This window comes from Chiloscyllium plagiosum, unplaced genomic scaffold (assembly GCF_037043375.1).
Source record: "Chiloscyllium plagiosum isolate Xiang-an unplaced genomic scaffold, Cpla_swu_hap1 HiC_scaffold_4, whole genome shotgun sequence".
In the NCBI taxonomy this organism is placed as follows: Eukaryota; Metazoa; Chordata; class Chondrichthyes; order Orectolobiformes; family Hemiscylliidae; genus Chiloscyllium; species Chiloscyllium plagiosum.
The window spans coordinates 128,527,268-128,548,387 of NW_028270142.1; the positions used below are offsets into that span (position 1 = coordinate 128,527,268).

The window sequence follows — 21,120 nt, forward strand, 5'->3', positions numbered from 1 at the left end:
AGTCAACACCTGGAGTGCAGTGGTTCAGGCTTAGTCTCCCAATCACAGAAAAAATACTACCATAGTGGGAGTGCACTGAGGTTCACCAGACTTGTTTCTAAAATAGCAGGATTGAGGGATGATCTTCTTGAACCCTACAAAATATTTCAAGGGATAAACAAGTTGGATGCAGATAAGATGTTTCCCCTAGTAGGAGAGTCTATAATTGGTAGACACAAGTTAAAATAAGGGAGGTGCCATTTAGGACTGAGGTGAGAATTTTATTTTATTCAGACGGTGGTGAATCTTCGGAATTCTTTACCCCAGAGGGCTGTGGAAGTTCACCCCCGTGAGTAAGTTTGAAGTGGAGGTTGATGGATATTTGATTACCAGTGGCGTAAAGTGTTATGGCATTGTGTGGGTAAAAGAAATTGAAGTATTCGATCCGTATTAAATGGTGGAGCAGGCTGAGTGAGTTGACCTATTCCTGGTCCTTTATTCCCAGTTATTAGTCAGTTCACTTTGTTTTCTTGAAGATAAACTAAGCATTATTTTCTTTCTTTCAGTACAATATTGGAAGAAGAGAAAGTGCAACAGGAAGAAAGAGTAAGAATGGAGCAGAGAAGGCAAATCACAGTTTCCTGGGATTCAGGAGGATCAGATGAAGCCCCTCCAAAGGTATCGTGAATATCCAATACACCTAGTTTTCTGTACTATTTAAAACCATCTAATATTCATATCATGCTGATCTTTTGGTGTTTGTTCAATTCAATGCTTGGGATAGTGACAACTTGAATCGCTTTAGGTTATACTAAGATATTAAATAACTTGAATGTTTGCTACAAATGTAATTTTTTTAAAAACTGGTGATGTTCATCTAAGTACAGTAACACAATAGTTGGAATTATATTTTATTTAGCACTAGTGGGAGAATGCCTTAAAGTATTTATTTTCAGGCTTGACTGTCATTGGTAGGAAAATCCCAAATGACTTATCTCCAAAGTTTCATTTTATATTTAGGTAGTTTTGCTTTTATGAACTCAATAGCAGCAACAACCTGTATTTATAGAGCACCTCTAAACTATTAAAACCTCCCAAACAAAATGTGACATTGAGTCACAGAAGGGAAATATTACAACAAATAATAAAATGGTTGGTTCAGTGGATTAGTCTTAAGCAACTTCATTAAAACAGGACAGAAATAGAGATGTGCAGAGGCAATTGGGGGGCAAAAAAAACAATCCTAGAACTTGGGACTTAACAGCTGATGACATGCACCTATTAGTAAAGCTGAGAGCCCCTACTTTATATTGTCTTTCAATGTTCTTGTAATGAAAATGCATCATCTTACAATTCTCTGCATTGAACCTCATCTGCCACCTGTCTATCCACTCCTCCAACTCACCAATGTTCTTTGGGAGGTCTGCGCTGTCCTTCTCACAATTCTTTCAAGTTTTGTATCATCTGAAGACTTTCAAATAGTCCCTTGTTCATCAAGATCCATATCATTAATGTATATCAGGAAGAGCAAGGGTTCCAATATTGATCCCTGAAGAACTCCACTCCAAATTTTCCTCCAGCCTGAAAAATATCAATTGGCTATTACTGTCGGTTTCCTATCACTCAAACAATTTTTCAGCCCTCTTATAATGTGACTTAAACTTCCCCTCAAGTATGTTGTATGGGACTGTGTCTAAACCTTAATCCATGTATACTACATCAACAGCTTTCATTCAGCTTTCTAACTGCCTCTTCAAAAATAACTTTAGTAAATCTGCTTTGTGTCTTCAGTAAATTAGTTAAACATGATTTCCACTTTGGAAATCCATGCTGAAATGGTATGGATTGTTCCTGCAGTGTTTTATCAAGTATGTGCTAACTATTAATGAACTCAGTTCAAAGCAAATAAACTAGACTGTCTACTGCAATTTTGAGATACTTCTATAAAGACACAACTTAGTCTTTAAATTAATTTATATTGCCTGGCATTTCCAAAGTGATTATTTAAAATCACAAATCCAAACTGACCAGTGTGTGTGAAGATACAAAGAAGGTTTTTATTTGTCAAAGCTAATTTAACTGAAAGACCATAAGATGTAGAAGCAGAGTTAGGCCATTCAGCGCACCAAATCTGCTTTCCCATTTGATTATGGCTGATATGTTCCTCAACAGCCATTCTCTTTCCTTCCCCCAATAACTCTTCATCCCCTTAATAATCAAGAATCTACCTATTCTCTGTTTTAATACACTCGGTTACTTAATGTAGGTTCATACTATGATATACATTAATGATCTGGATCTTGATATACATGGGGCCATTTCAAACTTTTCAGAAAATACAAAACTTGAAAGAATTGTAAGTTGTGAGAAGGACAGTGTGGAACTCCCAAAGAACATTGGTGAGTTGGAGGAGTGGGTAGACAGGTGGCAGATGAGGTTCAATGCAGAGAAGTGTGAGGATGCACTTCGGTTGGAAGAACATTGACAGGAGGGGGTACAATTCCACATTGTTTTTCTGCAAGCTGTATATTTTGTATACAAATGGTCATACCTTTTATTATATTTGTGATTTATTTGTAGTGTATTTAGGAAATATTTGTTTTATTATTAAAAGGTAGCACATTAAATCCTTTCTCTTCTAGAAATGGTTGATGCTTGTGGTTGTAAATTTTATTTGTGGAACACAGCCTTTATTTAAATTGTACTATGAAATTGAGCTCCATTTTCCATGTTTGACATGCAGCATTGGCTTCAATTTTGGTTTGCATGTTTATTTGTCATTTGTTAGAGTCTCACATTTTTGTTAAACTGATTCATGCTGCTTTTCTGCTTTAATCTGCTTTGTGTCTGTCTGCAGCCAGCCCGTTGGCCATCTTTGCAACACAGTCTTAGCTTGGACAGTCTGTCTTTACCTGAGTTCTCCCAGCGCAACACCAAGTTTTGCTTATACCTAAAACAAACATCAAAAGCTCATGAGCATCCATTCACTACTGCTGCATCTGCTTCTGACAGGCTTCTTCCTATGTGGCCTCGGCGCAGGCCATCTCTATCCCCTTCAGCATATCGCCAGAGTGTTCGTCTGCTTCCCCTTTATTTTGACAGGCTGAATGCAAATCTGCAGCGACAACTGATGTATGGCGAATGGAGAAGAGCACATGAAGAAGCAATGGTTAGGATACACTGTGCAAAGGGGGGCACAAAAGCACAAGCAGTCATGCAGCTAAGAATAGACATTAATGAAATAAACAGTGTTGTTATAGTTGATGCATTTTAACTTTTACATCTAATGCACTCACTGGATAAGATTAATGCAATTTAACAATACCCCTTCCATTTCAATGAAACATTTAATTGTAAAGATGCGTTTTTTTCTTTCTCTTTTAAAGCCCAGATGTCACAAGAATATAACAAAACAGTTGTCCCTCATTTTTCGACAAAGAAACACTTTGCATTTTTAACGCATCCCCAAAATTTGTGAACTGAAATCAAAAGGCCATTACGTGGGTTTTTTTTTTTAAAATTTATTCACAGCTTGTGGGCATCGCTGGTCAGGCCAGTATTTATTGCTTATCCCTAATTGCCCAGAGGGCAATTAAGATTCAGCGATATTTCTGTGGATTTGGAATCCTACGTAGGCCAGATCAAGAAAGGGCAGCACTTCTTCCCTCAACGGCTTCAGTGAACCAGATTTTTTTTTGTTCCCTCAGAATTAACAATAGTTTCATGATTACCATTAGACATGATCCTTAATTCCAGATTTTTATTGAATTCAAATTCCATCATCTGTCCTGGTGGAATTTGAATCTGAGTCCCCAGACGGTTCATTGGATTTCTGGATTAACAAATCAGCAACAATGCCACTTGGCCAATTCTGAGGTGCACATTCATCTGATACCGCTTCATTCATTCAGCTTTCTTTTACTGTTTATGTTTTTGAGATTATGTGAATGAAAATTAGGAGCAAGAGGTGGCCAGACTGCCCCTCAATCCTGCTCCATCACTCAATAAGATTATGGCTAATCTGATCACCACTTCCTGCCTACCCCCATTAACCTTTCACCACTTTGCTTAGCAAGAAATATAATGACAGGATGTTCTCCCAAGTATTAAATATGTCATGAACACTTCTTTGGGAATGACTGGGTGATGCAGTGAGTTTGATACTGATTTTTCATTTCTGAGATTTGAGTGGAAATCCTGACGATTAACAGAATAGATAGGTTCTTGATTAGTAAGGGGATCAAGATTCTCTGTCTGAACACTAAGCACGCTGTGTTAAACAAATTTTGTAAATCTTTGGTGGCAGTAGCTGGCTAACTCCCCATTTATGTGAAATTGGCAAATCACAGAATAACTGATGTAGGATTTATTAATGATTCATACTGTTTTTAAACTAGAGATGAGGTGCACAATCTTGCAGCAGTAACAATAAGTAAAGTCACCATCGTCCCAGAGGACCATAAAGAGAGACAGCTGGTGGTATGTATCACCACACCTCAGCCATGGAATGAGGTTGAAAAGGTGGAATCTTCATGGTGACCTCAATCCATACAGGAAGTGAACCCATGCTGTTTGCATCACTCTGCATTGCAAACCTGCCATCCAGCCAACTGAATTAAACCAACACCCAATAACAATATATATCTTCCAACATCAGAACTGTTTGAGTGCCTTCACTATGTATATTGCAATGACTCAGTGTCCCTCCTTATGACCAATTAGAGATGGGTAATAAATTCTGGCCTTATCATATCCTGTGAATGAATTGAAACTGAAAATACCTCGCTCCACTATTAAATGTGATGTACATAAACTGGGAGAGCTCAAAATAAATCACACATATCCTACATTTTGGAGTACAAAATTCTCTCAGACTTTAATCGGTATGAAGTTGCTTTGGAGAAAATTCTTAAATCACTTCTCAACGCATCATTTTTGTCTGTTGCAATGATGCAGCAAAATATTAACCAATGACCTTTTTTTAATAAAATTTCTGAAAGCTTCCAGTTTGTTTGCTTAATATCCATATCAACTGTTGATTCTTCCTGGATGCAGTGAATGAACAGTGTGTTCAGTCTAACCCAGCATGTCTGTTAAAGCTCTCCTCCTCACAGAGTGTCTGTTCTAAGATTGGTAACTTTTGCTTTCTTTTAATTGCTTGTCCTTTTGTCCATCCATATATCTTTAAATCACTCCTTTCTGTTTTCCAATCAATAAAGCTGATGGCAATAATTTTTCAATTGAAATGGTATTTTCAAATGTGCAATTTGATTTTTTTTAACCACCTACTAACATAAAAAGTTATTTCTATGTCATGATGAATGGTGCTTGTGTGAATTATATATGGTAGGATGGAGATTCTCTATATGTGATTCACACTTGACAACAGCTTGTTGTAGCAGCAAGTGTTTTATGTGGTAGTTACAGAACTGAATGAAAGGCCATGAAGGTTTAAAGGAAAAGCTGAATGCCAAAAATCAACTTTTCTGTACTTCAGTTAGTACTTTTCCTCTTATACCTTTAACAACTTTTTTTTTTATTTTTAGTAATGGATTCAACCTATATGTGCCTTTATGTTTAAACAAGCATGACATTTATTTTTTTGCCTGCTAAAGTTTTCATGGAATCAAATGATCTTAGATGGGAAGATGATTGTAATGTTGGAGTTGATTTCAACATCTGTTCCGTAAGGGGAGAGAAGGGATGAAAATCAATCAAGGTTCTCCTACATCTGTTTGATAGTCACGATATAGAGGATAGTAAACATTTATGGATGTCACGTGAAGACAGGATAAGTTCAATAAAATGTATTTGATTCATCAAATGGCTTTCCATCATTCAGCATTTGGCCTCCAGCCAAAAAGATGATTTGTTAACATGAATGAGGTACTTACTATAGGGCTCTGTTTTAAAATTCCCACAGTGTAGAAGCAGGCCATTTAGCCCATTGAGTCCACATTGACTCTCCAAACAGCATGGTAAAAATAATGACTGCAGATGCTGGAAACCAGATTCTGAATTAGTAGTGCTGGAAGAGCACAGCAGTTCAGGCAGCATCCAAGGAGCAGTAAAATCGATGTATCGGGCAAAAGCCCTTCATCAGGAATAAAGGCAGAGATCCTGAAGGGTGGAGAGATAAGCTAGAGGAGGGTGGGGAGAAAGTAGCATAGAGTACAATAGGTGAGTGGGGGAGGGAATGAAGGTGATAGGTCAGGGAGGAGGGTGGAGTGGATAGGTGGAAAAGAAGATAGGCAGGTAGGACAAGTCATGGGGACAGTGCTGAGCTGGAAGTTTGGAACTCGGGTGAGGTGGGGGAAGGGAAATGAGGAAACTGTTAAAGTCCACATTGATGCCCTGGGGTTGAAGTGTTCCGAGGCGGAAGATGAGGCGTTCTTCCTCCAGGCGTGTGGTGGTGAGGGAGCGGCGGTGAAGGAGGCCCACGACCTCCATGTCGTCGGCAGAGTTGGGGGGGGGGGGGGGGAGTTGAACTGTTGGGCCACAGGGCGGTGTGGTTAATTGGTGCGGGTGTCCCGGAGATGTTCCCTAAAGTGCTCTGCTAGGAGGTGTCCAGTCTCCCCGATGTAGAGGAGACCGCATCGGGAGCAACGGATACAATAAATGATATTGGTGGATGTACAGGTAAAACTTTGATGGATGTGGAAGGTGCCTTTCGGGCCTTGGATGGAGGTGAGGGAGGAGGTGTGGGCGTAGGCTTTGCAATTCCTGCGGTGGCAGGGGAAGGTGCCAGGATGGGAGGGTGGGTTGTAGGGGGGCGTGGACCTGACCAGGTAGTCACGGAGGGAACGGTCTTTGCGGAAGGCGGAAAGGGGTGGGGAGGGAAATATATCCCTGGTGGTGGGGTCTTTTTGGAGGTGGCGGAAATGTTGGCGGATGATTTGGTTTATGCGAAGGTTGGTAAGGTGGAAGGTGAGCACCAGGGGCGTTCTGTCCTTGTTATGGTTGATGGGGTGGGGTCTGAGGGCGGAGGTGCGGGATGTGGACGAGATGCGTTGGAGGGCATCTTTAACCACGTGGGAAGGGAAATTGCGGTCTCTAAAGAAGGAGGAGGCCATCTGGTGTGCTCTGCGGTGGAACTGGTTCTCCTGGGAGCAGATACGGCGGAGGCGGAGGAATTGGGAATACGGGATGGCATTTTTGCAAGAGGTAGGGTGGGAAGAGGTGTAATCCAGGTAGCTGTGGGATTCGGTGGGTTTGTAAAAAATGTCAGTGTCAAGTCGGTGGTCATTAATGGAGATGGAGAGGTCCAGGAAGGGGAGGGAGGTGTCATAGATGGTCCAGGTAAATTTAAGATCAGGGTGGAATGTGTTGGTGAAGTTGATGAATTGCTCAACCTCTTCGCGGGAGCATGAGGTGGCGCCAATGCAGTCATCAATGTAGCGGAGGAAGAGGTGGGGAATGGTGCCGATGTAATTACGGAAGATCGACTGTTCTACGTAGCCAACAAAGAGACAGGCATCGCTAGGGCCCATACGTGTGCCCATGGCTACCCCTTTGGTCTGGAGGAAGTGGGAGGATTCGAAGGAGAAATTATTAAGGGTGAGGACAGTTTGGCCAAACGAATGAGTGTGTCGGTGAAGGGTACTGTTGGGGACGTTGGGAGAGGAAAAAATGGAGGCCTTGGAGGCCCTGGTCGTTGCGGATGGAGGTGTAGAGGGATTGGAAATCCATGGTGAAGATGAAGCATTGGGGGCCGGAGAAACAGAAGTCTTGGAGGAGGTGGAGGGCGTGGGTGGTGTCTCAAACGTATATGGGGAGCCCCTGGACTAGGGGGAATAGGACAGTGTCAAGGTAGGTAGAAATGAATTAGTGGGGCAGGAACATACTGAGACAATGGGTCGGCCAGGGTGGTCAGGCTTGTGGATCTTGGGAAGGACGTCGAACCGGGCCAAGCGGGGTTCCCGCTTGGGAAGGAGTTAGAACCGGGCAGTGCGGTATTAACCGCCTCAACCTGTCAACCCCCACTCCAACCTCTCACCCTCACAATGCGCAGCCCTCCAATCCCGATCTCACCGTCAAGCCAGCAGAAAAGGGGGGGTAGTAGTCTGTCGCACTGACCTCTACCCCTCCAACCGTAACAAGGACAGAATGCCCCTGGTGCTCACCTTCCACCTTACCAACTCAAGGACACCTCTTCCTACTGCTCCCTCGACCATGACCCCACCCCTCATCACCAAACCATCATCTCCCAGACCATACAGAACCTCAAGGAGATCTCATCGTCCGGGAACCCCGCGCTACCTAGTTTTACCTCCTTCCCAAGATCCACAAGCCTGACCACCCTGGCCGACCCATTGTCTCAGCATGCCTCTGCCCCACTGAACTCATTTCTACTTACCTCGACACTGTCCTATCCCCCCTAGTCCAGGAATTCCCCACATAAGTTTGAGACACCACCCACGCCCTCCACCTCCTCCAAGACTTCCGTTTCCCCGGCTCATCTTCACCATAGATATCCAATCCCTCTACACCTCCATCCACCATGACCAGGGCCTCCAAGCCCTCCGTTTTCTCCTCTCCCGACGTCCCCAACAGTACCCTTCCTCCGACACTCCCATTCGTTTGGCCGAACTGGTCCTCACCCTTAACAATTTCTCCTTTGACTCCTCCCACTTCCTCCAGACCATGGGCACACGTATGGGCCCCAGCTATGCCTGTGCCTTTGTTGGCTATGTAGAACAGTTGATCTTCCGTAATTACACTGGCACCACTCCCCACCTCTTCCTCCGCTACATTGATGACTACATTGGCGCCACCTCGTGCTCCCGCGAGGAGGTTGAGCAATTCATCAACTTCACCAACACATTCCACCCTGACCTTAAATTTACCTGGACCATCTCTGACACCTCCCTCCCCTTCCTGGACCTCTCCATCTCCATTAATGACAACCGACTTGACACTGACATTTTTTACAAACCCACCGACTCCCACAGCTACCTGGATTACATCTCTTCCCATCCTACCTCTTGCAAAAATGCCATCCCGTATTCCCAATTCCTCCGCCTCCGCCGTATCTGCTCCCAGGAGAACCAGTTCCACCGCAGAGCACACCAGATGGCCTCCTTCTTTAGAGACCGCAATTTCCCTTCCCACATGGTTAAAGATGCCCTCCAACGCATCTCGTCCACATCCCGCACCTCCGCCCTCAGACCCCACCCCATCAACCATAACAAGGACAGAGCGCCCCTGGTGCTCACCTTCCACCTTACCAACCTTCACATAAACCAAATCATCCGCCAACATTTCTGCCACCTCCAAAAAGACCCCACCACCAGGGATATATTTCCCTCCCCACTCCTTTCCACCTTCCGCAAGACCATTCCCTCCATGACTACCTGGTCAGGTCCACGCCCCCCTACAACCCACCCTCCCATCCTGGCACCTTCCCCTGCCACCGCAGGAATTGCAAATCCTGCGCCCACACCTCCTCCCTCACCTCCATCCAAGGCCCGAAAAGAGCCTTCCACATCCATCAAAGTTTTACCTGTACTTCCACCAATATCATTTATTGTATCCGTTGCTGCCGATGCAGTCTCCTCTACGTTGGGGAGACTGGACGCCTCCTAGCAGAGCACTTTAGGGAACATCTCCGGGACACCCGCACCAATTAACCACACCGCCCCGTGGCCCAACATTTCAATTCCCCCCCCCCCCCCACTCTGCCGAGGACATGGAGGTTCTGGGCCTCCTTCACCGCCGCTCCCTCACCACCACACGCCTGGAGGAAGAACGCCTCATCTTCCCCCTCGGAACACTTCAACCCCAGGGCATCAATGTGGACTCTAACAGTTTCCTCATTTCCCCTTCCCCCACCTCACCCGAGTTCCAAACTTCCAGTTCAGCACTGTCCTCATGACTTGTCCTACCTGCCTATCTTCTTTTCCACCTATCCACTCCACCCTCCTCCCTGGCCTATCACCTTCATTCCCTCCCCCACTCACCTGTTGTACTCTATGCTACTTTCTCCCCACCCCCACCCTCCTCTAGCTTATCTCACCACCCTTCAGGATCTCTGCCTTTATTCCTGATTAAGGGCTTTTGCCCGATACGGCGATTTTACTGCTCCTCGGATGCTGCCTGAACTGTTGTGCTCTTCCAGCACCACTAATCCAGAATCTCCAAACAGCATTCCAGCCAGACCCCATCCCCACACCCATCCCTGTAACCATGCATTCCCATAGCTAAACCACCCAGTCTGCACATCTATGGACACTATGGGCAATTTATCATGACCAATTCACCTAAATTACACATCTTTGGACTGTGTTTCACTTCAAAGCTAGAGCATAAAATAACTGCACCTCATTTACTAGCCATGTAATGTGCAGAAGAATTTCTAGCTCAGTGATTGTTTTATTTGTTTGTGGGAAGTAGATGTCACTGACTAGACCAGCATTTTTGCCATCTGAGTGGAATCAGCCAATCCCTGTGTATGAAGAGTTACATATAGGCCAGAGTAGATAAGAATGGTAGATTTCCATCCTTAATGATCCAAATGTATTTTTACATAAATTGATTAAAAATTGGATGGTCACCATTAGACTAGGTTTTCGTTCTAGATTTTTATTGAATTCAAGTTATCACCATCTAACTGGGATTCAAACCCATGTTGATAGGCTGAAGTTCTAGATTGTTTGTTCAGTGCAGTTGGTTGTAGTTTCTGTTTCCAGAAGCAACTTGACTTTTGTCTGAATCTTCGTTATGTAACCAATAACAATTAAGTTAAATTCATTATATTATACAAATCAGATCTGAAGACATCTGGTTAGCTTTTGTTGTGATTTGAATGTAGCCTGTAACCCACACTAACTTTCCATTGTTCTTTGCTCAAGCCATATCTATGAAAAGAACTGCCCATTATTTAACCCTTCACCTTGTTTTATAAGTCTGCAGACTTGATTGTGTTATATATTTTTAAGGTTTTATCTTGATTGTTATTTTGCTACTTTGCCTACAAGATCCATAAGTGTTCCTGGACCTTGTCATTGGAAATCCAGTTGAGTTTTCAGCATGCGCATATTTTGTTCGAAAGTGAAAGTTAGTTTGTGTGCTGACATGGATGGAGCAGAAAATTGTATAACAATTTTAATCCATTTCATGTAACAAATTTATTACTAGAGTAAAATCTTAAGTCCACACATACATTTTCTTTTACTTTGTACCATTCTAAGTCCTTGAAAATAGCTAATTAAATGTTATATATTGTTATTGGAGTTCTGTCATTGGAGATGTTGATGTAATTACTACTTAACTGGTAGACATAGACACTGAAATATTCAAAGAAGCAGAGAATGCGTTTTTGGAGAACTAAATTCCATCTACCTGCTGTGGCCCAATTATCCCCTTTATCTAAGCTCCTTAAGCTGGAGACTACCTTTACTGTTGATTCTATGGACCAAAAATATAACTTCAGTAGGACCATAAAATGAGTGGGAACTAATAGGATGTCCATTCCCCAACCTGCCTGATTCTCCTCTGAAATCACTCTGTTACCATGGAAGATACATTTGATAATTATCTTTTTAGCCTTGGATAATTAGCATTTTTGTTCATATATCATCATGACTTTGATTCACAGTGCTCAGTTCTCCTGTGATACACGATAAATTCACATGATAGAATGACATTTAACTTCAGGTTAACTGGCTGTTCAAGATTGTCTTATATCTGTTACTGTTTAATGTAAAACTAAACAAAGAAGAAACCAACTCCAGAAACTGCACTGAAACTTGAGCAATACATTTCATGTTTAGGATTGAGATGAGTGGAGCAAATCATCTAATGTTTATTGTTAGCTGTTATTAGTTTAATTGCTGTAATTTGGTATGGGATCATACTTCGAGCAACTTGGCTGGTGCAATTCACTACAATAATAACAGAGTTAAATACAATAAGAGCAGTAACTACGCTTCCAGAATTAGTTGTCCAATGCTTTGGAATGTGTTAAGGATTTATAAGATATTACAAATGTGAGTTTGTTCCTTCCCTCCCCCTTCCTCCTTGGGTTGTGTTGGCAGTTGTCAGATCACAGATTTGACAATACAATGACTAGTTAAGACTTTACTGTGTATGCACTTATTACTAATTTTTAAATGCGCACAGTTACTACTGTTGAAGTTTGGAAAGACCAGACCGTTGCCTTCTGTTTCGGCCAAATTCCCCATGACCCTCACAACTGAATCCATCTCCAACCTGCCCCCTGCTGCTGAAATGACTATTCATAGTCTGTGTTCTTACTTGATTATGAACTATGTTACTGACTTCCATGTCAACTGCTGTCTCCTTCACTTGCATATGTTACCTGCTGCTTTACTCCCCATTGGCATTCCTATTCAATGGTTTTCTCATCTCTACACCAAACTATTCAAAAGCTTTCCTAGCTCATTCTCATTCTCATTCTCCACCCTCTTTAAACCTCAGCTCAACCCAGTCTCTGCTGCCCATATCCCCACCCACACCAAGTTTTCAACACATCACTCCTGTCCTCCATAACACCTCCCTCTCGACCCTGCCTTCTTGTGCATCCTCCCTTTCTTTGTCCTCACCATTATCACCCTTGCATACACTGGCCTTGGCCCAATATCAAGCTGTCTGCCTCTACTTCTTTAAAACCCACATTTTTGGCCAACTGTTTGATCAACCCTCACCATCTCTAGTATGTGGCTTGCCATTTAAGTTTGTTTTCTGTGCCTCACTCAAGGGACTTGGGACAACTGATACATTAAAGGTGCAAGTTATTGTTGTCTTGTTAAATAAATATTCAAAAAATTGTGGTGAAGACTATTTAATGGCACTGCAACAATTAACACATGGCTAGGTGAGAATCCTTTCCTTTGAAAGAAATTTGACAGGTACATTTGGCATTACATATCATTAAAATATAGGCTTCTTTCAAGAAAATTTTTTAGACTATCTCAGTAGTCAATGATATTTTAGCACATTGAAAGAAACCATTCAAAACTTTGCATGATGACATTTTAAAACACATACATTCAAAATGTATGTTTGTTTTAATGAGATTACTTTAAACAGACAGTGATCTTTTCTTGTTATCCTCTGTACGCTTCTAAAGATAAACAAATTAAGGACAGCAAAGTTGAAATATGATCTTTTTTGACCATCATCATTGGTCTTTACTTGGAGCAAGTGAGAATTACTGCAATTAATGGGTAAATTTGCCTCCAGCTACATTGGATAATTGTGATGGATAGTGTCTGTTTTTCTACAATGGCCAATTCTCCACTTTAACTGCATCTGATGAAAATTTGACTTTGGCTAATCGTCAAATTTTCTTGTAAATTGTACAAAGATTACTTACAGAAATTAACCACAAACTTTGTAGGCTAAAATGGAATATTCCAGCCAACTGTCTGAAATGACCAATTTTCTTTCACACTTAGCACATTTTGTACCATCTTCAAATTATCTGATCTGTGCAAGTATTTGGGTCTTTGTGTTCACCTGCAATAGCAGATATAATTTACAGTGTATTTCTTTCCTTTGTTTGACTACAATAGCCCAGTAGACCAGGCTACCCAAGTCCAAGATCCAGTGATGGTTTCTTTCCCAGTCCACAACATATGGTGCAGCATAACCATTATCAGGTAAATAACAGATATCACATTCTCTTAAATGTAAAATACTTGGAGGGGAAAATACCATTGAATTTGTGACACATGGTAACATTATAACTTGAATCAGCTAAATATAAATGTAACAAAGATTAATTTCAGTGAGTGGTGATGACCTTGATACATTTATTCAGGGTTGTGACTGGATCAGTTGGAGAATCTTAACCTAGCCCATAGCAAAGCATGGAGTTTTAAACTTGCCTAAATGAAGCACTTAATACTTGAGAGAGACCATGGACAATTAGTCTGTTATTGCAGCAATAACCATTCTGTTATATCATCATAGTAACATGCATGTGCTTTCTACAGAATACTCATAAAGGAAACATCATCTTGTAGCACTAATTCTACTGTACTTCAAGCAGGTTGATTTGTACAGGAATTTTGTTACAAGCCACTAAGCATAATAACTAATATTGAATTCTGAAATCCATTGGTTTATTCCATGTTCAAAGTGCTGTCTTGACAATGAATTGAACTAATCTGTAGCTGTAGTTACTATAGATCATTTCAGTTAATTGTGTTTATTAACAGGTTTCTGGATATACTGGTTCACATGGAATTTCGCCCATGCCTGGAAGTATATATACTGCACAGGCAAGTGTATTAGATGCTCATGATTCCTGGAATCACCATAGACCTCAGGATATTCCAATTTGGCCACAAAACCTGGAGGTAATATAATTGTGCAGACAAGGCATTCGATTCATTGAAGCTTAATTGGAATAAAGCTGATAGCTTGTCCTTCAAGCAATGCCATAGATATTGACATTTGACGAAAAAAAAACACCATCAAATCATGGTGGTGTGTTTCGAAAAAATTATATGTCCATTGTAATTCAGAAGCTGGAAAAGACATCTCTTGAATTTGACAGAACCACATATTTTTAGATCCTTCTCAAGCAATCAAAACAAAATAAATCATGGTTATTTTTAATTGAATTGTAAAACAGTGATATAACCTCTGAATTTGGATTGTGTCATTACCTCGAGTGTTGTGTTTAATTACCCATTTAAGTTCAGTTGTGATATTACATATAATATGCAACTTTATTAAATAATTTTATTACAGCACGGGCCAAATTTCAATTTTATTTGGTTTATTGGTGTAATAGATTTTCAAGCTATCATGTCATTACAAAGTAAAGAAATGTTACTGATTTTTTTGTTGTAGGATCTGAAGTTACATTGGCTCCAGCTATATTATGTATTTGGGAAAGGGTGAAAACTGCTCACAAATGTAAGAGTTGCCAATGGTTGTACCAGTACTGTTGCAGTTCAGTCAATATCTTAAATAATTTTGTATTGCATGAGTATGAACTAATATAGCATGGCATGTAAGCATTTAATTAAACTTTCAGGATTCTGGCACTTTGGATATGCGTGGAATGGGACAAATGCTCCCAACAAATGTAATAGAAGAGCAGTTGTTAAGGCAGCAGCAGGAAATGGAGGAGGATCAACGATGGCTTGAACAAGAAGAGAAGTTCCTGGTAAGTTCCTTTTATATATTTTTTTTTAAGTCTCTAGCCTACTATACTGTGTATTGACAAATTTTGGAGATCACGGAGGGAAACTTTAAACATTAGCTTGAAGACGTATTGAATCTATATGAGTGCTGATTGTATAGCCTCTAGATGAATCAGTCATTTGTACTTCAAGTTGTTAGTGAAAAGGCTCCAGTGGAAAGAATTTATGAAAGAATAATATCCAGTGTTATTCTGAAGCATTACGTAAAAAATTGTGCAGTTTAGATACTAATGTTAACTTTGATATTTCTGACTTCCTGAAGTGTTTGTATTGGGTTATGTGATTTAATAATAAACGCTTTATTACCCTTGAAATGGGTTCCAATTGACCTAATATAGTTGTCTTAATATAGTGTCTTTAACACGGTGAGCATTATGATAGCCTTTGTGAAGAAATGGTTGTTGAGCAGTAGAAAAAAAGAAATGGAAGAGGTGATCAATAGCAGAAGGTATTGTTAAGGCAGTGAAAATTATGCCAGGACTGGTGGAGTGTAGTGTGCAAAGGAAAGTTGACAGGATGCCATTTATAGAGGATGAGTCCAAGTTTCGGAGAGTCGGAAGGATGACCGCCTTATAACAGGATCTTGGTATCAATACAGATGTCACAGTCATCAAAGACACTCATCTGTAGTTGTCCGAAGGCAGCAGATTGTTTGTGCTGTTGAATCTCTGCACCAGTGTTAGCCTTAGACGAGAGTAGCTTCCCAAGTAAGGAAAATCCTCTACTTTTGGGAGGATTTCTCCATTGATCTTAATGGAGGGATGGACTAAAACCTGACTTGGAATAGATTGGTAAAGGATTTGAATTCTTCTTGAGGTTGAGGCCAAGACCAACATCAACATCCTTGAAGCAACCAGCAGCGCCAGGATCTAGGTCATGATTATCCAAAACCAACTCTGTTGGGCCAGCCATGTGCTTAAGATGCTGAGTTCTGACTACCAAAGCCAATCTTTTTTGCCCAGCTCAAGGAAAGCACTTGAGTGAGAGGAGGCCAGAGGAAACTCTTCAGACTCCCTGAAGGATTCCCTCAAGAAATACAACATAGATATCAAAACATGAGAGACTGTCATTCAGAAGAAACTGACTTAGAGGAAACTCCTTTATGAAAGGACACAATTCTTTGAGAACACATGAAGGCAAGAGGAAGTACAGAAAAGGAACCAGAGAAAGGAATGTTGACAATCCCAAGGCCAAGGATCATTCCCACCTCCTGGTAACACCTGCCAAATGTGTGGTCTGAGATGTGGCTTTGGGATTGGTCTCATTAGCCACACTAATGACCAATGACACGGAATTTCAGAGATGGACAATCTTACCTATTGGTGAGTGATTACCAATGATGAGGGGACTGAAATATTGGGCTTGGGCATATGTTGATAGAAGAGGTTGGAAATATAGTTTGACACAAGGACATGGAGAAATTAAGAAAGAGTATTAAGGATTTTAATTTCAGATTTTTTTAAAGAAAGAATTTGACTGCAACCACTTGAGAGGTTATAAATTGAGAGTGTTTATACAGTGGTTCTTAGGAAGTCAGCAAGAATGAGTGTTAAGGAAAAGTCTGTTGGTAATGAAAATGTAGATATGCTTTTCTCTTACAATGGAAACTGAATCATTGAATTTATTTAAAACGGAATTAGTTAGATTTTTGATTACCAAGACAGTCGTAGGTTTTTGGGGACAGTCAAGAAAGTGAAGTTGAGACCACAATCAGATGAGCCATGATCCTGTTGAATTATGGAACAGACTGGATGGGTTGATTGGCCTACTCCTAAACCTAACCTTATGTTTCTTATGTGAGTTTTAGCAGCTGTGAATTGACACAAAGACAAAGCTAGGTAGTGTTATGGAAATTGGTAATAATTGTATTGATAATGGATAAAATGAGAGATTTGATGATCAGTTCCAGTTGAACAGGATACTAGACTTGAACCTGAGTTTCCTGAATTAGCAGCCTGGGAGAGGAATCAAGACAAGCAATAGTTCGGATTTTTTTACCTTTTGGAATCCAAATGAAAAGCTGTAACATATTATTCTAAAGAGCAGAGTTATCCTAGCCAGTGTCCCAGCCACAATTTATCTCTTTACCAATATCTGCCAACATTATAAATCACTTATCTAGTTATTATTTTATTACTGCTTCATGGTCTTTGCTGTGAGAGTATGCGCTGCCACGTTTCCTACATTACAACAGTGGCTACACTCAAAGTACATAATTGGCTGTAAACTTCTTTGGAAACCCATGATGTTGTGAAAGGTATTATGTAGATCAAATTTATAATTTTCTTAGTTGTGCCCAAGTCTGGGAACATTTTGTCTCACCCTGAGATTTGGAGGATCAGAGTTTAGTGAAACTGTAATATGCTGAGAAGAGTTACATAATGCAGAAATAAGGATGCTCTGTACTTTCAAAATGTCGGTGTCCAAGCTGCTTGCTTTTAATATTTTTGAAGATGTTTTTGTATATTGCATCTTGATCCAATCTTTGAGAAATTAAAACCTAAGTTTCTTGAGCCAATTCTGTTGAATTAATCACTTTCAAGTTCATTCATTACTTCATGGAATCTCTTTGCATCAAGACAGTGTAATGCTCTAACAATGAAGGAAAAGTTTTTTTTGTATGTTTTGTTCGAATATTATTTGAAAACATGAACATCAAGACTATCCTTTTGCCATTGGTGATCTATTCTCAACTTTACTATATTTCCCATGAACTGTGATAATCTTCCAGTTGAGCTTTGTATTTCTTTCATACCCAAAGACAGTTAAAAACTTTATTTTGGCAAATAAGAGCATAGTTAAGCATTCTGAAATTGGCAGGAGAGTTTGTGTCAAAACGATTCAGGCTACTGAAAAGGCACAACATTGTGCTAAATAAAGACTAATGTTCATTCCACCCTTAAGCTACAAATATGGTATGTTTTGTACCCATTTTACATAGTTATATAGACCATCCGGAACAGAGAGAGAGAGACAATTAGATTCAGTTTGTTCATGCTGGCTTTATGCTCTACTTGAACTTACTCCCAGTTAAACTGTCAGCACAGCTGATGTGCTGATTTAGTTGCTGATCAAATACATTTTTGATTGCTCACAATTACTTGTCATAGGATATACTTTGCTTCAGTGTTTTTGTGACTTTTCTGGTCAATTTATTTTCGACTATCTTATAAATACCTACATTTTTCCACATCTACCTCAAAACCCTTTTGATATCTGTCAGATTTCCCCTCAGCTTTCTGTTTTCTAAAGAAAATCGAATGACTTATAGCTGTTTCTGCATGGTTTCCCTGTCTGTCTCCATGTCCCTTGTTTTTCGCAGATGAATGTGGTAGAGAAAATGAACAAGAATTGAATTTGCAATACTGTACTGGAATTAAAAAAGTGGAACGATCATAAAATACTGAAGAAAATGGGAAACTGGCCACATCTCCAATAATAAGTATTGCTAGAAAAAAAACCATTCCATTGACTTGACATTGATCTTTTCATGAATACAGCACTCAAGGAAACCATTGATATTTACATTACAGCACTATAACATGGCAATCTGGACCCTCCCTCTACAGTGTGCATCAATATTTATTGAACTTGTGAACACAACAACTTGCACAGTTGAATTTAGTTTTAGCAATGCCACGGGACAGCAATAGCTTAGCGGTATTGTCACGAGTAATCCAGAGACCCAGGCAAAGTTATGGGGTAATCAGCAAGGGGTTTCCTTGCCTGTGCTTATCTTGATACAGTGAAACCTCATGAATCCAGAGTCAACGTTGAGGTCTTTCAGGATAAGTAACTGTTAAAATTTCAATTCATAAAATCTGGAATGACAAGCTAGTCTAGTGACCATAGCACTATAATTGACTGCTATCCTGCTGTATTGTAGCCTCTGACCTTCTTTCATAGCTACCTTATTTATATGGCTTGTCCACTTCAGTTTCTCATCAATGGTGACCCCCAGGATGTTGATAACGGTGGATTCAGTAATGGTAATGCTATTGAATGTCAGGGGATGACATTTACTTTATCTCTTATCGGAGATGGTCATTGCCCACAATTGTGTGGCGTGAATGTTATTTACCATTTTTCAACCCAACTTAGACATATTATCCATGTCTTTTTGTATTTGGACATGGACTGCAAATGGTACAGAACATTGTGCAACTATCACCAATTATCCCCACTACTGACCTTGTGGTGGAGGATAGATCATTGAAGAAGCAGCTGAAGGCGGTTGGACCTAAGACACTGAGGACTTCCTGCAGAGATATTCTTGAACTGAGAAAACTGATCTCCAACAACTATGTCCATCTTCCTATGTGCTAGGCATGGTTCCAACCAGCAGAGTGTTTTTCTGAGAGTTTTCCCGTTGACTCCAGTTTTACCGGGAACTTTGATGCTATACTACATCAAATATGGCCGTGATGTCAGGTGATGTCACTCACACCTCACTTCTGGAATTCAGCTCTTTTGTCCGTGTTTGAACCAAGGCTGTAATGTGGTCAGGAGCTGAGTAGTCCTGGGGGAACCCAAATGATGCATTAGTGAGCAGGTTATTCCATCACTTTACTGATAAGCAAGGATGGACTGATGGCATGATAATTGGCTGGTTTGACTTATCCTGCTTTTTATGACAAGGACATCTCTGAGCAATTTTCCACATTGTCAGGTAGATCCCAGCATTCTATCTGTATTAGAGCAGCTTGGCTAAGAGTGTGGCACATTCTAGACCATAAGTCTTCAATAGAATTGCTGGAATGTTGTCATGCCACACAACCTTTGTAGTATTCAAGGTGTTTAACCAATTTCTGATATCACGTGGAGCAATTTGAATTAACTGAAGCCTGGCATCTGTGATGCTGGGGCCGTCTAGAGGAAGCCAAGATGTATTATTCACTCAGCATTTCTGGTTGAAGATTGCTGCGAATGTTTCAGCCTTTTCTTTTGTACTGCTGTGCTGGGCAATCCCTCAAAATTCAGCTCTTTTGGAGCTGGGGATATTTATGGAGCTTCCATGACAGTTTTCAGTTGCTCAATCTGTTTGAAGTCTTTCCTATTTAGCACAATGGTAGTACCACACATGATGTACGGCACAGCCCATGAATGTATATTTAAAAAGCCTTTCAGAGCAGATGTACCACAATGCCACCCAGCATGACTTAGTAGCCAAGTTTGTTTTGCTTGAAGCAGAGATGTTTAAGGAGAAATTTTATTGAGGTGCTCAGAATAATGAACGTGGAGAATGTGAGGACTGCAGATGCTGGAGCTCAGAGTCAAGTATGTAGTGCTGGTGGAAAAGGATGCCTGATGAAGGGCTTATGCCCAAAATGTTGATTCTCCTGCTTCTCAGATGCTGCCTGACCTGCTGTGCTTTTCCAGCACTACACATCCCAGAATTATGAACATGTTTGATAAAGTTGAAAGAGTTAACTGTCTCCACTGGCAGGAAGATTAGCCCCCAGAGTTACTTTATTAGTATCTGGACTGTCTTGCCTGAAAAGGTGGTAACAGCATCTACAATCATTTCAAAAGGAAAAAGACTCCCATAACTAAAGAGCAAGAGAGTTGCACTGATTAGTTCATTGTTCAAAGATCCTCGAAAGTCACCTGGTCACCACTCCTGATGTGTGGTCCGACATTATCAGCACAGAGATCACTTTCAGTCAAGGGCAGCGTGACCTAAATTGAATGCATTCTTCAGAGTTTGTTTATCAGAGTACACTTCATTTGTTCATGTGTCAACGATATTAAATTAAATGGTTGATAACTTGATCTAAAGCTGATGGAATGTTTAGATTATCAGTTTTTTTTCTCAGCTCTGATGCTTTGTTTCTCAAAAAGCAAGTGTAGGTTTTCATAGTTTGGCATGGAAGAGATGAATTTCTCTGAAACCAACGATCAAAATAAATTATGATCCTCCCTCAAATGCCATTTTAAAAGATTTAATCAGCTATCTCAATTT

The 21,120-nt window shown here is 40.6% G+C and overlaps 1 protein-coding gene and 1 long non-coding RNA gene across 16 annotated transcripts in view; one reads left to right on the forward strand and one right to left on the reverse strand.

Moving 5' to 3' along the window:
• LOC122548888 (focal adhesion kinase 1) overlaps positions 1-21,120 on the forward strand; it is a 511,554-nt gene that overhangs the window by 445,405 nt on the left and 45,029 nt on the right. For 12 of the 15 annotated variants that reach the window (XM_087986664.1, XM_087986658.1, XM_043687803.2 and 9 more), the window contains 4 exons: positions 546-657; positions 13,515-13,601; positions 14,163-14,303; positions 14,990-15,121. In XM_087986664.1, coding sequence (XP_087842790.1) covers positions 546-657; positions 13,515-13,601; positions 14,163-14,303; positions 14,990-15,121 — 472 coding nt within the window. The remainder of the gene's footprint in view (positions 1-545; positions 658-13,514; positions 13,602-14,162; positions 14,304-14,989; positions 15,122-21,120) is intronic. The other 3 variants (XM_087986662.1, XM_087986663.1, XM_087986660.1) reach the window with 2 other exon arrangements.
• LOC148150483 (uncharacterized) lies at positions 1,538-19,455 on the reverse strand. The gene is made up of 3 exons (XR_015757048.1): positions 19,350-19,455; positions 2,930-3,106; positions 1,538-1,560 (listed from the first exon to the last, which is right to left on the reverse strand). It is a non-coding gene; the product is annotated as an uncharacterized LOC148150483 (long non-coding RNA).